Raw genomic sequence first — 23878 nt, forward strand, 5'->3', positions numbered from 1 at the left:
ATTCTGAAAAGTAAAAGCAGACATGTGACAGGGGTCATCCTGGATGTAGTTGTGGGCTTTATGCATTACCCAAGACCATTCTGTGAGTTCATTTGACCATTGGAAAAAGAGCTACTGCGCAAATACTGCATTGCGGGTTGGATTGAATTGAGCCCCTAAACTTCATTTTCAGGGGGATTATTTTTTACGCAACACTGCAATAAATTTGAGTCCACATAAAAAAAATATGAATGTTAGCCCCATGGAGTATTTGAACTTACACCGCAAGTGGCTATAGACTTCAGGGACTCTGCATCCTTGAACTGTGTTGCTTGTGATGCACCTCAACTAAGTTTACCCACCCCCAAATAAATATGTATGAACTATTCCCTCCACTCACAACTTCTCATCTGAATGCAATTTTTGGAAATTTTAGTGTTTCCCAGCTGATATGAAATCTGCAGGGGACACTTGCTGTTGAAATCTAGTGATATTGATGTCAGCCAGTGGTGTTAGATTTTTGCCATTGAAAGGAAGTGTGTCTGTGTGTGTGTGTGTGTGTTTAGAACCGTGTGTTTTTTGTTTATCTAGATGAGGTGATATCAGACAATGTGTGACCATGTCTCCCCCCTCTCTCCCTTCTGTCTCCCTCTTCTTCTCCCCCATGTCCCTTCATCCATCTCCATCTACCCCATCTCTCTCCCCAATCACTGTTCTCCTCCCTCTCCCCATTTCCTATGCACTACCAGATGCCCTGTAGCAGTGCCATCAGCAGGCAGTTGTATCAACATCGCAGTAAAGTTTGTAGTAACGTTGTGTTGCAGCACCAGCAGGACCTCCTGGCTCTGAAGCATCAGCAGGAGCTGCTGGAGCACCAGAGGAAGATGGAGAGACACCGCCAAGAGCAAGAGATAGAGAAACATCAGAGGGAGCAGAAACTCCTGCTGCTTAAGAACAAGGAGCGTTGCCAGGAGAGTGAGTGGCTCAGAATTACATCCTTTTTCTTTTTTTACTTTCTCCCCCCTTTTTTTCTCCCCAATTTTGTGGTATTCAGTTGGTAGTTACAGTCTTGTCCCATCGCTGCAACTCCCGTACGGACTCGGGAGAGGCGAAGGTCGAGAGCCGTGCGTCCTCCGCAATACAACACGGATGAAGCTGGGTAAAGGGCTTCAATGCTGAAATCCTAAAGTATCCTTTTAAGTGCCGTAGTAAATTGCCTCCAGTCTCATAAAAGTCAGCACGTAGGCCCCGAAATGTGATTTAAAATGTGTCTGTATTAGTAATCATCATGTGCCGTGTGTCCCGTCCCCCACGCTCGCTGCTTCACCGCTTGACATGTTAGTCACTTGTTGTCAGCTCTGTCTTATTCTCACTCATTGTGTTTCTTCTTGACACACACTTGTACAGACATATGCACACGCACACATACACGCACACACTTATTTTGCTCCCTTTTTACTCTTGCTCTTCTTTTTTTTTCACTCTTTCCATTTTCTCTCTCTCCATCTCCCCGTGTGGAGGATCCCCTCTGGGAAGTGTTAACGGTGTGATGGCGAGGTGGTAATTGAAGAGAGAGCTGTGAGAGAACACACCTTGTGATACCTTGTTTAAAAAATAACAAACACACCAACACACTAAAAAAGCCCATTTAACTGCCACTGTCTCGGTGGAATTCCCATGAAAGCATGTATTTTTCCCTCTATGGAATCTCTGTGTGACTCTGCTCCAACAGATTACAGTTCTGGGCCCAGTTTGCCGATAGCGATGGAACTTAGGCTTACGAGTGTTTTAATGCTGCATATTTCCTTCGACGGCCGAAGATGTAACACGCGTTTCGCAATACACCATGCAGAGAGAATGGTCGGTCAGTGCGTCATTGGAACATGTGTCGATACTGATAGGATTTAAGGAAAGGGAGCGCTGCTCTCAGATCAGCTTTCTCTGTTAAAATCTTTCCTGAACATTAGAATTATTTCACCGTACTGACAAGGGATCAGCACCTGGAGAGATATTACCACATACGGCTGAAAATATTGAGGCGGCCTACTCTAATGAAATAAAAATGCTTTAAATCACTAATTTGGCACATCATTGTGCACATGTTAGGCTGCACATCATTAAATATATTGAGACAAATTAAATAGAGTAGCCTACAAGTAGCAAAATATAACTAAATTGATTGAACATGAAATGTATTTGAATATGATTGAAAAAGGCCTACAGTGCCTTCAGAAATATGCATACCCCTTGAATTATTCTACATTTTGTTGGTATAGGCTGAATTCAAAATGGATCAAATACAAACAATTCTCACCCATCTAGAAAAATATTTTTTAAACATTTTTGCTTAATGTATTAAAAATTAAATACAGAAATACCTCATTTACATACGTATTCACACCCCTGAATACTTTGTAGAAGCACCTTTGGCAACGATTACAGCTGTGAGTCTTTCTGGTTAAGTCTCTTAGAGCTTTCCACACCTGGATCGTGCAACATTTGCCCATTATTCTTTTCAAAATTCTTTAAGCGCTGACAAATTGGTTGTTGAACTTTGCTGGACAACCATTTTCAGGTCTTGCCATAGATTTTCAAGTAAATTTGAGTCAAATCTGGAACACTTCATTAAAGGTATTGTTGGATATTATCATCCTAATCCTAATATTATTCATATATAATATAAGACAAGTACTGGAAGCAATAGAACACGATGACAATTCTGGGAAACCAGGCCTGGCAGTCATAGCAGACTTTGAAAAGGCCTTTGATAAAGTACGACTGGGATTTATATAAAAATGCCTGGACTATTTTAATTGTGGAGAATCTCTTAAAGGTGTAAAATAGTAAATAACGGCTACTTCTCAGAAAGTATTAAATTGTCAAGAGGAGTAAAACAAGGTTGTCCACTATCGGCATATATATTTATTATGGCAATCGAAATGCTATTCAAATCCGATCCAACTACAATATCCAGGGTTTAAAAAAACAAAGGTGTCATTGTACGCTGACGATTCATGTTTTCTTCTTTCAGTTATTTGAAAATTAAATAATATCCTAAATATAATTATTTTTATAACAAGCCATAGAAAGCTGGTTACAATTTCAGTTTAATCCACCAGAAAATACAGAACAAATATTACAACAAATATTAAACTCAAATATACTAATTGATATAAAAAATATATATTTATTATACATTTGAAATAATATACATATTTACAAGAAAATATATATGGGGGATTGGAAATAATGCAGACAATTACATTGATAGAAGCCACAATCTATCTACAATATTAAAGCTGATCTACTACCTAAAAAAACATACAACATAATAATTTAACTCGGCCACTCAGGAACATTCACTGTCTTTTAGTTTATTGTCCTGAAAGGTTAATCCATCTCCCAGTGACTGGTGGAAAGTAGACTGAACCAGAATTTCATCTAGGATTTTGACTTTTAACTCTGTTCCGGTTCTTTTTCATCCTGAAAAACTCCCCAATCCTTAACGATTACAAGCATACCCATAACATGACGCAGCACCAAACATAACACTTTATATTCTGGACAAAAAGTTAATTTCTTTGCCACATATTTTGCAGTAGTTAGTGCCTTATTGTAAACACAATGCATGTTTTGGAATATTTTATTCTGTACAGACTTCCTTCTTTTCACTTTGTCATTTAGGTTAGTATTGTGGAGTAACTACAATGTTGTTGAGCCATCATCAGTTTTCTCCTATCATAGCCATTACACGCTGTATCTATTTTGAAATCTCTGAGTGATTTTCTACCTACAGTGTGTGCACTAACTGGATGCATTGATACACCATCTAGTGTCCAGGTGCCCTTCTTTGCGAGGCATTGGACAACCTCCCTGGTCTTTGTGGTTGAATCTGTGTTTGAAAATCACTGCTCGACTGAGGGAACTTACATATAATTTGTATGTTTGGGTTACAGAGATGAGGTAATCGTTCAAAAATCATGTTAAACACTATTATTGCACACAAACGTTTACTCCTGAATTTATTAGGCTTGCCGTAACAAAGGGGTTGAATACGTATTGACTCAAGACATTTCAGATTTTCATTAATCTGTAAAATATTTGAAAACATAATTCCTCTTTGACATTATGGGATATTGTGTATAGGCCAGAGACACACAAAAAAAACACAACAAAATGTGGAAAAAGTCAATGGGTGTGAATACTTTCTGAAGGCACTGTATAATATATTTTAATAATGCGTTTTCATTTGAAGCATCATTTTATACTTCACTTGTTTATATCAATTGCAAAGACATTGGCAGCTTTGTATTTTAGTCAACTTTGTTCGGAAGTTATCGGTGGACGGATAAACCATGTGATTTTATGTTGAGCGGCGATCTTCTGTGTATAAAGTGACGTGGGAAGGCAAAAAATGGTCTGACGATGCAGTTAGCTGTTCTTATGAGTGATCTGAGGCAGGCGTTAGAGCAAAAGCGTTTTCAAGTGATACGTTAATAATGATGGTTTCGGGAAACAGCTTGGAGATTTAATTATGCTCCTACGAAGGTTCTAAAGATGAACTTAGCCTTAAAATGCTTTTTGGGAAACCGGGCCCTGTTCAGTCACTCCTTCAGGCTGCATTCTATAGTAGTATTTCACTCAGAATGATTCCGTGTTGTTTCATTTCTGTTCCCCCATTGGATTCAGTTTAATATTACTTTTAAATTATATAGAAAGGCTATATTTTAACTGAATGTCATTGGGGCATGTAAAGATCTATATTCAAGTTTAATCCAACAGCAAGGAGGAACCACATCTGAAGCGGGAAACAGAATGATACGTGTTCCTCCAGGCTATTCTGAAGGTTGTATTTGTAGTACTTGTCCTGTCATTTTGTAGTCCCTAATCCTTGGCTTCTCGCTCATCTCTCCCAGGTGCGGTGGCCAGCACAGAGGTCAAGATGAGGCTGCAGGAATTTGTCCTGAACAAGAAGAAAGCCCTGGCCCAGCGCAGCCTCAACCACTGCATGTCTACTGACCCACGCTATTGGTACGGGTGAGTATCTTACCCACACCCCACACCCTTACTCTTACCCAACTATAGGTAAAGTTGAACTTACTTATGCTGGTGCAATGCGCCAAATAATGACATGTCAGAACTCTCTGTTCTTCATGGAAGCTGCATAGCTTCCTATTTTGTTGCCTTACAACCTGGATTTAAAATATATTTTTTTGGGGGGGGAGGGTTTGTATTATTTGATTTACACAACATAACTACCACTTTGAAGATGCAAAATATGTTTTATTGTAAAACAAACAAGAAATTAGACAAAAAACAAAACACTTGAGTGTGCATAACTATTCACCCCCCCAAAGTAAATACTTTGTAGAGACACATTTTGCAGCAATTACAGCTGCAAGTCTCTTGGGGTATGTCTCTGTAAGCTTGGCACATCTAGCCACTGGGATTTTTGCCCATTCTTCAAGGCAAAACTGCTCCAGCTCCTTCAAGTTGGATGGGTTCCGCTGGTGTGCAGCAATCTTTAAGTCATACCACAGATTCTCAATTGGATTGAGTTCTGGGCTTTGCCTAGGCCATTCCAAGACATTTAAATGTTTCGCCTTAAACCACTCAAGTGTTGTTTGAGCAGTATGCTTAGGGTCATTGTCCTGCTGGAAGGTAAACCTCAATCCCAGTCTCAAATCTCTGGAAGACTGAACAGGTTTCCCCTCAAGAATTTCCTGTATTTAGCGCCATCAATCATTCTGTCAATTCTGACCAGTTTCCCAGTCCCTGCTGATGAGAAACATCCCACAGTATGATGCTGCCACCACCATGCTTCACCAAGGGGATGATATTCTTGGGGTGATGTGAGGTGTTGGGTTTGTGCCAGACATGATGTTTTCCTTGATGGCCAAAAAGCTACATTTTAGTCTTATCTGACCAGAGTACCTTCTTCCATATGTTTGGGGAGTCTCCCACATGCCTTTTGGTGAACATCAAACGTGTTTGCTATTTTTTTCTTTAAGCAATGGCTTTTTTTCTGGCCACTCTTCCGTAATGCCCAGCTCTTTTGAGTGTACGGCTTAAAGTGGTCCTATGGACAGATACTCCAATCTCCGCTGTAGAGCTTTGCAGCTCCTTCAGGGTTATTTTTGGTCTCTTTGTTGCCTCTCTGATTAATGCCCTCCTTGTCTGGTCCGTGAGTTTCGGTGGGCGGCCCTCTCTTGGCAGGTTTGTTGTGGTGCCATATTCTTCCATTTTTTTGTATAATGAATTTAATTGTGCTCCATGGGAAGTTCAAAGTATAACCCAACCCTGATCTGTACTTCTCCACAAGTTTGTCCCTTGGTCCCTTGGTCTTCATGGTGCCGCTTAGTGGTGTTGCAGAATCTGGGGCCTTCAGAACAGAGATCATGTGACAGATCATGTAACACTTCGATTGCACACAGGTGGACTTTATTTAACTAATTCTATGAATTCTGAAGGGAATTGGTTGCACCAGATCTTATTTTGGGGCTTCATAGCAAAAGGGGTGAATGCACATATGCACGCACCACTTTTCAATTTTTGAAATATATATATATTTTTTAAATAAGTAATTTTTTTTCACTTCACCATTTTGGACTATTTTGTGTTTGTCCATTACATGAAATCCAAATAAAAATCAATTTATATTACAGGTTGTAATGCAACAAAATAGGAAAAACTCCAGGGAGTGGAATACTTTTGCAAGGCGCTGTAAGCAGTATAGTAATAGCTCCATCTCTCCTTCTGATACTAGGTAGAATTACCTCCATATTGCTTGCACCTTATGCAATCCACTCAGTTCTACACAAGTGTACATGGGTTAAAGGCTAAATCAGTGGTATTCAAAGTTGGCGTTACCCTAATGGGGCGTCAACATTTGTATTCATTTTTTATTCACTTTTTGGTGGGGGTGGGGGGGATAATTAAGATTACAAATTATTTTATGGGACAATATACAAACGTTTTTGAGAAAAGATAAATTAGAATACAAAAATATATATAGAGTAATTGTTTTTATTGGTTTATTTGCATTTTGATAAGAAAGGAAAAGGGCTATCTAGAGATGAAAATGTAATGAATTGAAGGTTATTGTTGATGTAAAAATAGACATTTATCGATTTTATTGGTGTGTTATTAGATTTGGGGTGGGAAAATTCTGGTGGAAAAAATGGGGTCCACGCTGAAAAATATTGAATACCAATGGGCTAAATGGTCTATTTATGATTGGGTCTCACTGTCTGTGCCTCAGATCGAATCTACTATGCAGGACCAGTCTCTCTCTCTCTACCTCTGCTCTCTCTCTTTCCCAATTTCTCTCCACCCCCCCCCCCCCCCCCTCCACCCCTACCTCTCCATCCCCACTCTCCCCTCCTCTCTCTCTCTCTCTCTCTCTCTCTCTCTCTCTCTCTCTCTCTCTCTCTCCTCTCTCTCTGTTCTCTCTCTCACCTCTCCTCACGCAGACACGTAGCCCATCTCCTGGGACCTCTGCTGTCGCCTTCTGATATGGGGAAATGAGGAGGTGCACAGAAAGGGTTTTGAGAGGAACCACCCGATGAATATTAACATACTGGCACCACTCTTTATTTTTCTTGATTTCTTTCACTTTCGCTCTCTCTATCCTCTTTTCTTTCTTTCTTTCTTTCTTTCTTTCTTTCTTTCTTTCTTTCTTTCTTTCACTACAGTAGTAGTGATGGTTTAACCTGGAGTCCTTAATGGTGAAACTGCCACGTCCGTTTGGGATATTACAACAACAAAGAAGCTACTGCAAACAGCCAAATATGTACTGCCTTTTTTTTTACCACGCTGCTTGACGCACCTTACCTCCGTTTCATCCACAAAACATAAACAATAACAAAGGTACATCTGACCTGACCTGTTCTGTTCACCGGACGTGCTACCTGTCCCAGACATGCTGTTTTCAACTCTCTAGAGACAGCAGACTCTGAATGATCGGCTATGAAAAGCCAACTGACATTTACTCCTGAAGTGCTGACCTGTTGCACCCTCTACAACCACTGTAATTATTATTATTTGACGCTGCTGGTCATCTATGAACATTTGAACATATTGGCCATGTTCTGTTATAATCTCCACCTGGCGCAGCCAGAAGAGGACTGGCCACCCCTCATAACTTGGTTCCTCTCTAGGTTTCTTCCTAGGTTCTGGCCTTTCTAGGGAGTTTTTCCTAGCCACTGTGCTTCTACACCTGTATTGCTTGCTGTTTGGGGTTTTAGGCTGGGTTTCTGTACAGCACTTTGAGATATCAGCTGATGTAAGAAGGGCTTTATAAATATATTTGATTGATTGATACTGGGGTGGACAGTGGCGCTGTTTCCCCTAATGCAGATTAAATCCTTAAGTCCTTGGAGAGAAGTTTAACTCCCCATTGGTGGTCTTCCTTGTCAAAGTTATTGAGCATTAGGGAGGCTGGGGCTAGTCTTGACAGTTTTACAGGAGTTATACTTAGTTTTGTTTACTCTTTACTTGTTTGTTTCCCCACCTCCCAAAAAAAGACCACTGACAGCAGCCACATAAAATGAGCACTCTAAGACAACATCGAACACCAGATATTTTATTCATCAAAACATGTATATATTCTGACAGCTACGGCAGCATTTTTATAATTGCCACATGAGCCAAAGACATGTCAGCCATGCAACCTAGACGGGCTCGCTGTGTAGAGGGTGGAGGGGAAAGCCAGACAGAACAATTCAATGGGCTGCGAAGATGACAGCTGACCTCAAATGGCCCCGGCCAGAGGAAACATCAATGATTTTCTCTCTTAGCTATTAACTGAGAAACATGAAGCCCTCATCATGTTTTACTGTAACACAGTGGAACATAATAGCAGTTAAGGAAGACAGACACAGAGACAGACGGGTACACACTGTTCAATGGTAGCTGAGGATAGACGGATACGCAGTAACAGAGATAGGCAGACAGACAGACGCCTGTTTCTCCCTCACACTACTGAAGCCACATCAACTGGCACGCACCATTGCTACCCAGTCAGACAGAGTGGCATGGACAGACGGGCAACATCAGCAGATCGTTCGCACACCAGCAGGTCCTTGCAATAGTAGTAGCTTTTATGGCTCCATCAGATCTGTTCCCGCTCGTTGCCGTGTCAGAGCGAGTTTGTTTACAAACAGGGATTCGCACCCCTTCAGTCTGGGCATATGCATTGTAGGTAATCTGAGATGGCATGCAAAGTGTCGGGCCATAAATAAAAAAGGTCTGCCTGAGAGGAGGTTGTGTGTGGTGGGGAGTGAACTGTGTGTCCTGTGTTTGTGGTAACGCTCATGCGCCTGTGTGTGTGTGTGTGTGTGTGTGTGTGTGTGTGTGTGTGTATGTGTATGTGTGTGTGCGCGTGTCTGTTTGTATTTATTAGGGATCCCCATTAGCTGCAGCTAGTCTTCCTGGGGTCCAAACATAGTCAGACGTTTACACACACCTTAGCCAAATACATTTAAACTCAGTTTTTCACAATTCCTGATATTTAATCCAAGTCAAAATTCCCTGTTTTAGGTCAGTTAGGATCACCACTTCGTTTTAAGAATGTGAAATGTCAGAATAATAGTAGAGAGAATGATTTATTTCATATTTTATTTCTTTCATCACATTTCCAGTGGGTTCGAAGTTGCAAGTGAGGGCGACTTTTGCTCTCTTTGAAGGACCCAAATGAAATATTGTAAATGTGTATTTGTCTTCCCTATGTAGGAAGACCCAGCACAGCTCCCTGGACCATAGCTCCCCTCCCCAGACAGGGATGTCCACTTACAACCACGCCATCCTGGGGATGTACGACTCCAAAGACAACTTCCCTCTCCGCAAGACAGGTAGACCTCCTCCACCTTACCCCTGGACCCTAACCTCTAACCTCTTTTCACTTTGGAGTACACTATCAATGTGTGTTTTTGCTTTCCTTGACTGTGTTTGAAGCTCTGTTTGAAAGCTCTTCCCTTTCCAACTTCCTCTTTCCACATTAAAACGAATCGGAAAAGTTAGTTAGATTAAGTAAAAGTGAATAAGTGAATAGGTGTAAGCAATTTGGTGACAACTCCATTTGGCCTACTCCAACATATTGCCTCCACACATCCTGGCTTTTTCAGATCAGCAAGAGGAAATGGGGCCAAAGTATTGAGCCAAAACATTTAAAGTAGATTTAGCCAACTGTGTTACTTTGTGACAGTAGTCATGGGTGACACAACAGTTGCCACCAGTGATGCAGTGCGGGCCGATTTATCACCAGTTCCCAGCGGTCTTTGCTTCTGGATCATTAGCAGTGTCCGTGTGTAGAGCATTGTAGTGTTGGGGCAGATTAGAGATGATAGTGGGGTAGATTATCAACCCCAGTTACTACTATGATCCCTATCTTGACATTCAAGAGTTCCTTGTGACTGGTTAGTATAAGGAGAGTTTCTCAGCATTTCTGCTGCTTTCTCATTTACTTTCTTTATTTATAAGGGTTTCTGTTGTTAAGATTGTGTATTTTCTCCAAGAAATGTGGTTCAAGAGAGCAGCAAGGTTATACAAATCAATACCAACATGAGAACAGTGTTGACATGAGAAACATAAGAAAACAAACCAACTAAAATAAGCAGGCTGTCTATGAAACATACAGAGTCTGATATCAAGCAGTTCTGGTTGGAGAGTACCCATTTCAAATCCTTTGAGAAACTCTACTACCGCTGTGGGGGATAGGCAGTGAATATTCAGTTAGCGTCTGGGCTCGTTTGTACACGTCTGTCCCTGCTCATCCAGCTGGAGATCAACCTCAGTGTACTCTGGAGCACCGACAGCCCTGCCGCCTGTGGGGATGTGGACAGGAATGTGTTATCCCGGCGACGAGTGGGAATGTTATGACAGAAACAGGAGAGGGCCCAGGATTGAGCCTTGCTAGACACCTAAAGAGGAGGTGAAAAAAAATTTGAACAGACAGACTTGGGTCTGGAAATGTTTAAGATTTGCTACTGTATACCTTGTGCTGTTCACTCGGGGATAACTGCTGTACATCCACATTTCAAATACTTTATTTGAATCCACAAATAATTTGCAAAAGGATACAAACATTGAAAAGGTGATAGATGCTCTATAGTGCGATTTGTGCGTAGCACCTCAGCTCAGGTACCAGGCTTGTAATATAATTTTGTGTTAAAGGTATACATTAAAACTACCATATGCATACTCCCCCCCCCCCCCCCCCCCCCTCCTTCCTAATTAAAGTTAATCTCCTCATATCACTTCTCCACATTATAGTCAGGTTGTGCTTTACACTCCCTTCACAGACATTCCCATTCCACACTCTCCACACCGGGAAACCCCAGTCCACACCACCCCCTCATCTTTATTCTTTATCAGCTGTTTAGCCAAGCACTGAGACCTTATTGTCCTCACTGGGATCTGCATGTTTTTTTATCTGTATTCCACTGTTATTAAACCGCTCACGGGTGAAGACTGCAGTGCGTGTCATTTCCCCTTTTGCGGGCGCCACTTCTCTCTGCTCTGCCGGCGGATCCCATCACGGCAGGCATAACTGCGGTGGCTGCACATTTTAATACTGTCGCGAGGAGGCTTTGTCTGTCTTTAATGTCAGAAGGAAAATGTCACACTTCTCATCCGTGTCTCTTCCTCCGCTCCCTCGTATCATATCTCTAACATGGAACACGGGGATCTAAAATCCCCCCAATGTATTTTCAATGTCTTCACTTAGTGGTAGTGTAGGCAGTAATTGACAAGCAATGCCATTTCAACTGACTAGCTTTTGAGATATTCATTTTGTTACAGTAGATATTCAACAACAATATATTGGACATAAAAATGTGAATATTTTTACATTGATAACAAACAGCCATGTCTGTATATTGGAATAATAGTTACTCTGAAACAGTTTGGGATATTTGAAACTATTTATGGTTTTGATTCCGAGTTGGTTGAATCAGATCTTGCAAGTTGCACATTTACCTAATGCATTCAGATGGCTTTTATTCAATTTTTTTGTATTGTATTTGCAGCCCGCTTGTTTTCAGTTTGATGCAAGCAATCACACCGAAAACAGTCTGGCGTCGTGTTCTTTTGTTCACCGTTGATTTGAATAGGAATAGACAAAGCACCGAAAGAGGTCTCCTTTATGTACACCCACTGAGAATCATGGAAATTAGCGTAGCATTAGCATCTCCATGTTCATCAATTAGACCATCTTCATGGTAGTGAAGCTCATTCAGGCCTCAAACCATACACCTCATCACATGCCCATTCACAATGTGAAGTAGAGCCTCTTCAGTTTCCTGGATTATCTCCGTTTGACTCACTCGATTGTGTCTGTAGTAGTATGAAGACTGGACCCTCTCGGTCCCTGGAGCAATGTTATTTTCCTAAATGTTTGTGGAGAAACTGAAGTGTATTTTTGTGTGTGGATATTTTAAGGCCACGTTTCCTTGCTGTATCAATGTGAACGTTTCATTAGCACTGAAGAAATGAGAAACCACAACGAGAATCTACCTTTTGAGCCCAGTATAGTTTAAATTCACAGATGGATATATTGTCTGTTATTTTCTGTGCCTCTGAGGTTCATTCCCATAGATGCACATTTCTCAGAATCTTGTCGATGAGTTCCAGTCCTTTTAATAAATCCAAAATGGAATGCACCTTCCTAAATGTATTCAGTAACCTGCACAGGGCTGTCATTCTTCAAATCTGCTGGACATATGATTGATGTGTTTTGTATTAGCGAACCTGTAAGTTAATTTTTTGCTGTTGTACTTTTACCCTTTTTCATCATATCCAATTGGTAGTTACACTCTTGTCCCATCGCTGCGACTCCCCTACGGACTCGGGAGAAGCAAAGGTCGAGAGCCATGCATCCGAAACACAACCCTGCCAAGTCGCACTGCTTTTTGACACACTGTTCGCTTAACCCGGAAGTCAGCCGCACCAATGTGTCGGAGGAAACATCATCCAGCTGGCGACCGAAGTCAGCTTGCAGCCACCCGTCCGACCACAAGTAGTCGCTAGAGCGCGAAGGGACAAGGAAATCCCGGCTGACCAAACCCTCGCCCTAACCAGGACAACGCTGGGCTAATTGTGCGCCGCCTCATTGGTCTCTCGGTCACCGCCTGGTATCGAAACCAGGGATGTAGTGACACCTCAAACATTGAGATGCAGTGCCTTAGACCACTGCGCCACTTGGGAGGTGAGAACCTGTAACTTCTGAGTCTATCTAAAATATTTACTTTTATAGGCCTTTAATCAGAATTTCAATGTACAGTCAATGGAGAAGTATTGAGCAGGAGCTTAGCATTTTGATACGGTTTAATTTGTTTACTGTCAATTATCTCTAGCAGCGATTTCATCTCCTCACTTTTCTGTGTTTCATTCAAGCAAAGTGCACAGAATGTTTGGGGGTGAATGCATCAGTAGCCAATACGGCGAAGTGTCAATACTAGCTAGCAAGACTTCCCCTCACTCAATTGCAGAAATAAAGGGAACAAGAAGAAGTGCCAGAGAGGATGGGAAAGGGAGGGAGAGGGTTAGGGTTAGGAATTGAGGAGAGAGAGAGAGAGACACAGAGAGAGAGAGAGAGAGAGAATAAGACAGAGGCGAGAATTAAAAAGAGAGGTGAGAGAGAGAGAGGGGGAGCGTAAAAACAAATGTACTGGAGTCAGCAGACAGTGCAGTTGGGCCCCTGCAGTGGGTTGTTTGGCGTGGCCACACTAACACCCTTCAAAGTCACCGCGTCCCTGGTGAACCCCAACAGGCTCCTCCAGTCAGACAGGCCATAAGCCCCTGGTTCTGCCTGCATCAACACTTTACCCCCCGCCATATCTCCTCTGAGCGTGAGAGAACAGAGAAAACCCTGGCACGGGCACAAACCTCCATCTACCCACTCCACCCACCCATCCATCCCCGACTCAGCCCTGTCTCCACTCCTGGCTACCAGCCACGTCCTTTGGCTCAGGCCCTTTGGGTATGCTTGAGCCACTCGGCCACACTGCAAATAAAGCTCAGCACTGAATGCCCAGTGGCAAATTTTACGCCTCTCTCATTTTATGTCTCTTTCCATGCAACTTTAGTGAGTGTATTATTTCTTCAGCAGTGTTGCAGTGTTTTACTAGTGTGACATGCATTTTATGTGGTGGCTGTTCTAGACTGATTTTTACTAAAGCGTGACAGGAGAGATGTGAAAGCTAATGCAGCATTTGTAGACGAGTGTGTTGATGCCTCTGTAGCTTAATCCACATCCACCAGTCTTCACTTACAAAGCAACTAGTGCGTAAAGGTTCCAATGTACAGTTGAAGTCGGAAGTTTACATACACTTAGGTTGGAGTCACTTCTTAGAGCTAGGGTCTATTTTCCTGAATTTTCGCCTGACTGATGTAACCAAAGTAAACTGCTTGTTACTCAGGCCCAGAAGCCAGGATATGCATATAATTGCATTGGGTAGAAAACACTTTGACGTTTCTATATATGTTAAAATAATGTCTGAGACTACAACACAATTGATATGGCAGGTAAAATTACAAAGAAAAACAACTGGAATTTTCTTTTTTTGAGGTCACAGGCTCTTGTAATGGAAAGATTTGGGCCCTATGTAATTCCAGCTCCCAGATTGCAATTCATATGGTTTCCAGTAGAAACCTGTCAACAGTCTTTGTTCATTGTTTCAGGCTTGTTTCTTCAAAAATGAGCAAGAATTTGAAGTTTTTGTAGGAAGAGTCCCGGTACAATATCAGTCTGTTCGCGCCCCACGAAGAGGATGCGCGCTTACTAATTTTACTTTTCTATTGAACATACTTCTTTCCATATGAAATATTATAGTTTATTTACATTTTAGGATACCTGAGGATTAAATAGAATGGAGTTTGACTTGTTTGAACAAAGTTTAGCGGTAGCTTTTTGGACTCCTTTGTCTGCATGCATGCATGAGTGGATTACTGAAATCGATGGCGCCAACTAAATAGACTTTTTGGGATGTAAAGAAGGATTTTATTTAACAAAACGACCATTCATGTTGTAGCTGGGACGCTCGGGATTGCAAACAGAGGAACATTTTCAAAAGCAAGTGATTTATTTAATCGCTATTTGTGATTTTACAAAGCCTGTGGGTGGTTGAAAAATATGTTGTTGTGAGGCGCCGTCCTCAAACAATCGCATGGTATGCTTTCGCTGTAATGCCTATTGTAAATCAGACAATGGAGTTTGATTAACAAGAATTTAAGCTTTTAAATGATATTGTATGTTCATGAATGTTTAATATTACAATTATTTATTTGAATTGCGCGCCCTCCAATTTCACAGGATGTTGTCGACAGCCTATCCCTAAGAATTAAAACTTGTTTTTCAACCACTCCACAAATTTCTTGTTAACAAACTATAGTTTTGGCAAGTCGGTTAGGACATGTACTTTGTGCATGACACAAGTAATTTTTCCATCAATTGTTTACAGACAGATACACCTAATTGACTGTGCCTTTAAACAGCTTGGAACATTCCAGCAAATTATGTCATGGCTTTAGAAGCTTCTGATAGGCTAATTGACCTCATTTGTGTCAGTGTCAGTGGTGTATAGGTGAGGACGTAGTCAAGCGCAGGAAACAGTACTGAGTAAAAATAATGTACTTTACTCTGGAAAAATAAACAGTACAAAATATCCACTCGGGGAAATACAATCCCAAACACACAAGACTAACACATAACAGGAACAATCACGCACAACATATAACGGGAACCAGGGGGTTAAATAGGGAAATAATAATAACTAAATGGGAACCAGGTGTGTACACTCAAGCATAACAAATGGAAAATAGAAACATGGATTGGTGGCAGCTAGAAAGCCGGTGAAGACGAGCGCCGAACACCGCCCGAACAAGGAGAGGCACCAACTTCGGGCGGAAGTCGTGACAACTTGAGTCAATTGGAGGTGTACCTGTTGATGTATTTCAAGGCCTACCTTCAAACTCAGTACCTCTTCGCTTATATCATGGGAAAATCTAATGAAATCAGCCAAGACCTCAAAAAAATTGTAAATCAAGTCAAATCAAAGTTTATTTGTCACATGCGCCGAATACAACAGGTGTAGCCCTTGCAGTGAAATGCTTACTTACAGGTTCAAACCAATATTGCAAAAAAGGTATTAGGTGAACAATAGGTAGGTAAAGCAATAAAACAACAGTAAAAGACATGCTATATGCAGTAGCGAGGCTATAAAAGTAGCGAGGCTACATACAAAAAAATTGTTAGTCATGCTGATTGAGGTAGTATGTTCATGTAGATATGGTTAAAGTGACTATGCATATATGATGAACAGAGAGTAGCAGTACAATAAAAAAAAGCCATACTACAGTTTGCTGCACATGGGGACAAAGATCGTACCTTTTGGAGAAATGTCCTCTGGTCTGATGAAACAAAAATACAACTGTTTGGCAATAATGACCATCGTTCTGTTTGGAGGAAAACGGGGCTTGCAAGCCGAAGAAAACCATCCCAACCGTGAAGCACGGGGGTGACAGTATCATGTTGTGGGGGTGCTTTGCTGCAAGAGGGCCTGGTGCACTTCACAAAATAGATGGCATCATGAGGCAGGCAAATTATGTGGATATATTGAAGCAACCTCTCAAGACATCAGTCAAGGAAGTTACAGCTTGGTCCCTTCCAAAGGGACAATGACCCCAAGCATACTTCCAAAGTTGTGGCAAAATGGCTTAAGGACAACAAAGTCAAGGTATTGTAGTGGCCATCACAAAGCCCTGACCTCAATCCCATAGAAAATTTGTGGGCAGAACTGAAAAGGTGTGTGCGAGCAAGGAGGCCTACAAACCTGACTCAGTTACACCAGCTCTGTCAGGAGGAATGGACCAAAATTCACCCAACTTATTGTGGGAAGCTTGTGGAAGGCTACCTGCAACGTTTGACCCTAGTTAAACAATTTAAAGGCTAATTGAGTGTATGTTAACTTCTGACCCACTGGGAATGTGATGGGAAAAAAATAATTTCACATTCTTAAAATTAAGTGGTGATCCTAACTGACCTAAGACATGGAATTTTTACTAGGATTAAATGTCATTCATTGTGAAAAACTGAGTTTAAATGTATTTGGCTAATGTGTATGTAAACTTCCAACTGTACCTTCTTTAATAAGACATCTTGAATCCCCCTCCTCCACCTTCTCACAAAATCCTGTAATACAGTATCTGCCAAAAATAAACACAAGTAAACACTTGTATCCATCTGTGGCCAGTTTACTTCAAGACAGCTTTGTGGATACATGTAGTCTGCACCACCTTATTGTCAACTACTTCAGACTATTGTTCGCTTGGTCAGCCATATCGGGAGAGTCAGGCTAATTTTCACTGGATTGGATTATAATTTGTCCGGGGAATTGCATCTTTGAATGTGTTCCCGTACACTCCTGCTGCTAATGCATGGCGTTCACGACCGGGCCGCCCCTGATCCTGTTAACAAAAGACTTTTGGACAAGTGCCCTCCGCCGCTCTTTTTTTTAATAATGATAATCAAGTTTAATAAGTTCAACCACAAGTTCAGCCCCTCAGCCCCTCAAATTGAAAGTGCACTTTCAAGAAGTGCTTATTCATTATATAACCCTACACACTCAAAGTCCTTTTGCTCTTCCCAAATGGGCCAGATCTATTCTCTGGCTGCATCTCGTTCTAAGTGCATTAAGACAGGTACATTTTAAACTCTTCTCCCTGTTTTTCATATTCAAGGATACACAGCGTTGAAGGGGGAAAGGGCAGGAAAACAAACAACAAACTTTCCCTGAACCAAATATCCACTGACTGCTATTATGAGTATGTGTTAAGTATATGTTGTTCTCCAAATCACGTAAAAATTGTATCTGATCATTTATGCATATGTTATTGGATGGTGCCCTCATTGATCATGTCCCCGTGTATAACTATCTAGGGATCTGGATTGAGGAATAGCTATCTTTCAAAAAGCATGTTGATGAGTTAGTTAAGAAATGAATAATACAAATGGTGTTCTTTTAGGAATAGGTCATGCCTTTCATTAGATAGCAGAAAACAAATCATTCAGTCGACTTTCATACCGGTTATAAACTATGGCAATATTGTCTATAAGAATGCAGCTGCGACTTTATTGAAGCTATTGGACACAGTTTATCATAGCGCGCTATGCTTTAAATCAAATCAAATCAAATTTTATTTGTCACATACACATGGTTAGCAGATGTTAATGCGAGTGTAGCGAAATGCTTGTGCTTCTAGTTCCGACAATGCAGTAATAACAAGTAATCTAACTAACAATTCCAAAACTACTGTCTTGTACACAGTGTAAGGGGATAAAGAATATGTACATAAGGATATATGAATGAGTGATGGTACAGAGCAGCATAGGCAAGATACAGTAGATGGTATCGGGTACAGTATGTACAAATGAGATGAGTATGTAAACAAAGTGGCATAGTATAGTATGAAGTGGCTAGTGATACATGTATTACATAAGGATACCGTCAATGATATAGAGTACAGTATATACGTATGCATATGAGATGAATAATGTAGGGTAAGTAACATTTATATAAGGTAGCATTGTTTAAAGTGGCTAGTGATATATTTACATCATTTCCCATCAATTCCCATTATTAAAGTGGCTGGAGTTGAGTCAGTGTCAGTGTGTTGGCAGCAGCCACTCAGTGTTAGTGGTGGCTGTTTAACAGTCTGATGGCCTTGAGATAGAAGCTGTTTTTCAGTCTCTCGGTCCCAGCTTTGATGCACCTGTACTGACCTCGCCTTCTGGATGATAGCGGGGTGAACAGGCAGTGGCTCGGGTGGTTGATGTCCTTGATGATCTTTATGGCCTTCCTGTGACATCGGGTGGTGTAGGTGTCCTGGAGGGCAGGTAGTTTGCCCCCGGTGATGCGTTGTGCAGACCTCACTACCCTCTGGAGAGCCTTACGGTTGAGGGCGGTGCAGTTGCCATACCAGGCGGTGATACAGCCCGCCAGGATGCTCTCGATTGTGCATCTGTAGAAGTTTGTGAGTGCTTTTGGTGACAAGCCGAATTTCTTCAGCCTCCTGAGGTTGAAGAGGCGCTTCTGCGCCTTCTTCACGATGCTGTCTGTGTGAGTGGACCAATTCAGTTTGTCTGTGATGTGTATGCCGAGGAACTTAAAACTTGCTACCCTCTCCACTACTGCTCCATCGATGTGGATAGGGGGGTGTTCCCTCTGCTGTTTCCTGAAGTCCACAATCATCTCCTTAGTTTTGTTGACGTTGAGTGTGAGGTTATTTTCCTGACACCACACTCTGGCTTTAGGTTTGGTACACATCACTGCATTCTGTATCAGAATGTAAGCATTGCCCTCTTTGAAGTCAAGTAGATCGATGCATTGCAACTTCCGCCGTACCTTACTTTATTTTTTATCTTAGATAGATATCCGATCCGGTCTCCACAGAGTTAGGTAAATCTGCTTTTAGTTTTTTTTTTTGCACCTTAATTGTGGATTGATCTCCAAGGCTCTCTAAAGTTGGATGAGTTGGTTCCACCAGGGCGATTCAAAAGGCTGATTGAGGACCTTTTTACTGAACGATGTTTGTTTTCTATGATTTGTGTTTTTCTTTTCGTGCATTGATGTGAATATTGATGTGTATTGACGTGTATACAGGGCACATCTGTGATAGAGACCTTGGTCTCAGCATGACTCTCTTAAATAAAGGTTAAATAAAGCATTTGAATAAAATGAAGCCGAGAGAGTCCCATGGGCCTTGCCCGACTTGACACAGACGTGGCATTGAGTCCTACGCTAATGAACGTAGCGTGCCTTCTCTTGCCGGACCCATTTCACACAAGGTCACGGGCCAAGTCAAAGGGTCAACTGGTTTGGTCTGGATTAATTGAAGTAAAGGGAGAGAGAGGAAGGATATGCCTAGTGGGTGCTGCTGGGAATAAATCTGTCAGTGTCTAGGGGTGAAAGACAAGAGAAATAGGCTAGTGAGTGGCAAGGCCTCAAACATTTTTCGATACCCCTACCCGATGTAGAACAAAACACAATCATGTTTTTTTCATATTTCTAATGCCTCCCATTTATGAAATGGATGGTTGTGTAAAAATATGTTACTGCAAAAGTGGTTAAATTAAAAGATTGGGACACCCGACCCTAAACTAAAAAACTGCAGAATGATGCCTGGCTGGAGGTGGATGGGCCACATAAACTCATGTAACCCAATATTGCATAAATGTGGAATACATGTAGTCAGTTGTCTTCCATACGTACACAAATAAACAGCATTAGGATATCTTAATGCACCTTGGAAATATAGACCTGTAAACACAGAGATACAATAGGTGGAAATATCAACTATGAATATTTATGATGAATGTGAGATTTACTTTCTGGTAGCTGATTAATAGACAACTTTCCAAGTAAAAATAGCTCTTATTCAGTGCTGTATGGTCCTGTCTGTCAAAAAATACATACAGTTCCACATATTTTTATGTTGTGGCTATTGCAATCGGCTCTAAGGAAAACAAGTGGGCTCAGACATCGAAATGAAATGTTTAGGAGACCACGGTTCCTTGAAAGATGTATATTTAGCCCCTGCTCTTGTAATTTAGTCAGGGGGCCACCACAGATTATCTTTTGGGCCGTCCTGGATTTTGCCTCAAATCCAATATGGCGCCCAAATCCAACATGACTGCCATAATACCATTTGATGGAGTTCAAATCACATGTATTTTTCTTCCAAAAGGTTTCTGCAGCTGTCCCCATAGGAGCACCATTTTTTTGGTTCCAGGTAGAACCATTTTGGGTTCCATGTAGAACCCTCTGTGGAAAGTGTTCTACCTGGAACCAAAAAAAAGGTTATTCAAAGGGTTCTCCTATGGGTACAGCCAAATAACCCTTTCAGGTTCTAGACAGCAGCTTTTTTCCAAGAGTGTAGATGATAAGTATTTTTTTCAGTACTGTGTTCAACACTCATGGCCATAAAGGCTGTTTTGTTTAAATACATGTTATTCTGAATCCAATATGGCCAACCTAATTACACTCAAACACCTTCACCTGCATATAAATTGCCCTGGTTTATTTTGTATTGTGTTATTTTGTCTTGCCTCTGTTGTGTTCCAGTAAAAATCAGCCGTTTCCAGCTACAATAGTCATTTACAACATTAACAATGTCTACACTGTATTTCTGATCAATTTGATGTTATTTTAATGGACAAAAAATTTGCTTTTCTTTCAAAAACATGGACATTTCTATGTAACCCTAACATTTGAATGGTACTGTATTTATTTTTTAAATATAAAAAAAAATTACATAACAATAACGAGGCTATATACAGGGGGTACCGGTACAGAGTCAATGTGCGGGAGTACAGGTTAGTCGAGGTAATTTGTAAAGTGACTATGCATACATAATAAACAGCAAGTATCAGCAGTGTAAAAACAGAGTGGGTGGGGGGTCGTCAGTGTAAATAGTCCGGGTGGCCATTTGATTAATTGTTCAGCTTGGTTTGGTTGTAGAAGCTGTTAAGGAGCCGTTGGATCCTAGACTTGCCGTGAAGTAGCAGAGAGAACAGTCTATGACTAGCGTGCCTGGAGTCTTTGACCGTTTTTAGGGCCTTCTTTAGACGCCACCTGGTATAGAGGTCCTGGATGGCCAGTGATATACTGGGCAGTACATACTTCCCTCTGCCATGCGGTCAGAGGCCAAGCAGTTGCCATCACTACCTGCCAAATCAGGTAGGGTAAATTCAACCAGTCAGGATGCTCTCGATGGTGCAGCGGTATAACTTTTTGAGGATCTGAGGACCCATGCTAAGTCTTTTCAGTCTCCTGAGGGGGAATAGGCTTTGTCGTGCCCTCTTCACGACTGTATTGGTGTGTTTGGACCATGATAGTTTGTTAGTGGTGTGGACACCAAGGAACTTGAAGTTCTCAACCTGCTCCACTACAACCCCGTCGATGAGAATGAGGGCGTGCTCGGTCCTCTTTTTCCTGTAGTCCACAGTCATCTCCTTTGTCTTGATCACGTTGAGGGAGAGGTTGTTGTCCTGGTACCACACGGCCAGGTCTCTGACCTCCTCCCTATAGGCTGTCTCATCGTTGTCGGTGATCAGACCTACCACTGTTGTGTCATCGGCAAACTAGATGATGGTTTTGGAGTCGTGCTTGGCCATGCAGTCATGAGTGAACAGGGAGTACAAGGGGGGACTGAGCGCGCACCCCTGAGGGGCCCCTGTGTTGAGGATTAGCGCAGCGGATGTGTTGTTACCTACCCTCAGGACATGGGGGCGTCATGCCAGGAAGTCCAGGATCCAGTTGCAAGTAAATGTGCAATAGATTATGGTCATTATGTGCTAAACTATGTTGAATATTGGCCTGTTGGAAAATAAACTCCCTACTACATCGCCCAGTTCAGGCTGAATTTGATTTACACTACCCGGTCAAAAGTTTTAGAACACCTACTCATTCAAAATATATTTTTATTTATTTAACACTTTTTTGGTTACTACATGATTTCATTTGTGTTATTTCATCATTTTGATGTCTTCACTATTATTCTACAATGTAGAAAATAGTAAAAATTAAGAAAACCCCTTGAACTAAAACTTTTGACTGGTACTGTATCTCGAGAGAACCTGTGCAAAGTGCATATTGAACTCACAGAAAAAAAACTACAAAACTAAATGGAATTCAAATAATTGAACTGATGTCAGTAAATTTGTTGTTTAAAAAAATCTAAAATAACACATTTCAGTTAATCACTCTAATCACTTTCCAGACAATGTTGTGTGAGTGTAATTATGGCACGCTTATTGGATTCCTAACATAGTTGAATTACACTAAAATAGTATTGAGTACAGTACACAAATCTGAAAGATGTCTTACAAATAAAACATGTACTGTATATACAGATAAATTACCTACTTTTTAATGGTGTTGTGACAACCATATTGGATTTTGGACATCATAATGGTTTTAGAGTCAAGACTATGGGGGCCCCGTTATGTAATTGCAAGAGGCTGAACTTATAACATCCACAGAAGAACCTTTAACTGAAAATAAATTACAGTTTTCACTGTCTCATTCCACTTATTTTCCTAAAAGCTGATTATAATACAATACCTAAAATATAATAAAGACATGTATAGCTGTATGTACTTTTGTCATGCCGGACCATACAAATTTGACTTGGAAAGTTGTCTTTTAAAGAGATTCTCCAAGAATGGCCTTCTTCAGCGAGGTGATCAAGAAGCCGATGATCACTCTGACAGAGCTCCAGAGTTCCTCTGTGGAGATGGGAGAACTTTCCAGAAAGACAACCATCTCTGCAGCACTCCACCAATCTGGCCTTTATGGTAGAGGGGTCAGACGGAAGCCACTCCTCATTAAAAGGCACTTGACAGCCCGCTTGGAGTTTGCCAAAGAGGCACCTAAAGACTCTTAGATCATTAGAAACAAGATGCTCTGGTCTGATGAAACCAAGATTGAACTCTTTGGCATGAATGCCAAGCATCACATCTGGAGGAAACCTGGCACCATCCCCATGGTGAAGCATGGTGATGGGAGCATCATGCTGTGGGGCATGTTTTTCAGCGGCAGGGACTGGGAGACTAGTTAGGATCGAGGGAAAGATGAACAGAGCAAAGTACGGAGAGATCCTTGATCAAAACCTGCTCCAGAGTGCTTAGGACCTCAGACTGGGGCAAAGGTTCACTTTCCAACAAGACAACGATCCTAAGAACCCCCAAGACAACGCAGGTGTGGCTTTGGGACAAGTCTCTGAATGTCCTTGAGGTGCCCATCCAGAGCTCGGTCTTGAACCCGATCCAACATCTCTGGAGAGACCTGAAAATAGCTGTGCAGCGACACTCCCCATCCAACCTGACAGAGCTTAAGAGGAT

General features: G+C 41.5%; 1 protein-coding gene across 3 annotated transcripts in view; it reads left to right on the forward strand.

Annotated features, from left to right (window-relative positions):
* Window positions 1-23878, forward strand: part of LOC110504116 (histone deacetylase 4) — a 132284-nt gene that overhangs the window by 44918 nt on the left and 63488 nt on the right. For all 3 annotated transcript variants that reach the window (XM_036974177.1, XM_036974162.1, XM_036974170.1), the window contains exons 3-5: window positions 804-954; window positions 4896-5016; window positions 9712-9830. In XM_036974177.1, coding sequence (XP_036830072.1) covers window positions 804-954; window positions 4896-5016; window positions 9712-9830 — 391 coding nt within the window. The remainder of the gene's footprint in view (window positions 1-803; window positions 955-4895; window positions 5017-9711; window positions 9831-23878) is intronic.

Source organism: Oncorhynchus mykiss, chromosome 3 (assembly GCF_013265735.2).
Source record: "Oncorhynchus mykiss isolate Arlee chromosome 3, USDA_OmykA_1.1, whole genome shotgun sequence".
In the NCBI taxonomy this organism is placed as follows: domain Eukaryota; kingdom Metazoa; phylum Chordata; class Actinopteri; order Salmoniformes; family Salmonidae; genus Oncorhynchus; species Oncorhynchus mykiss.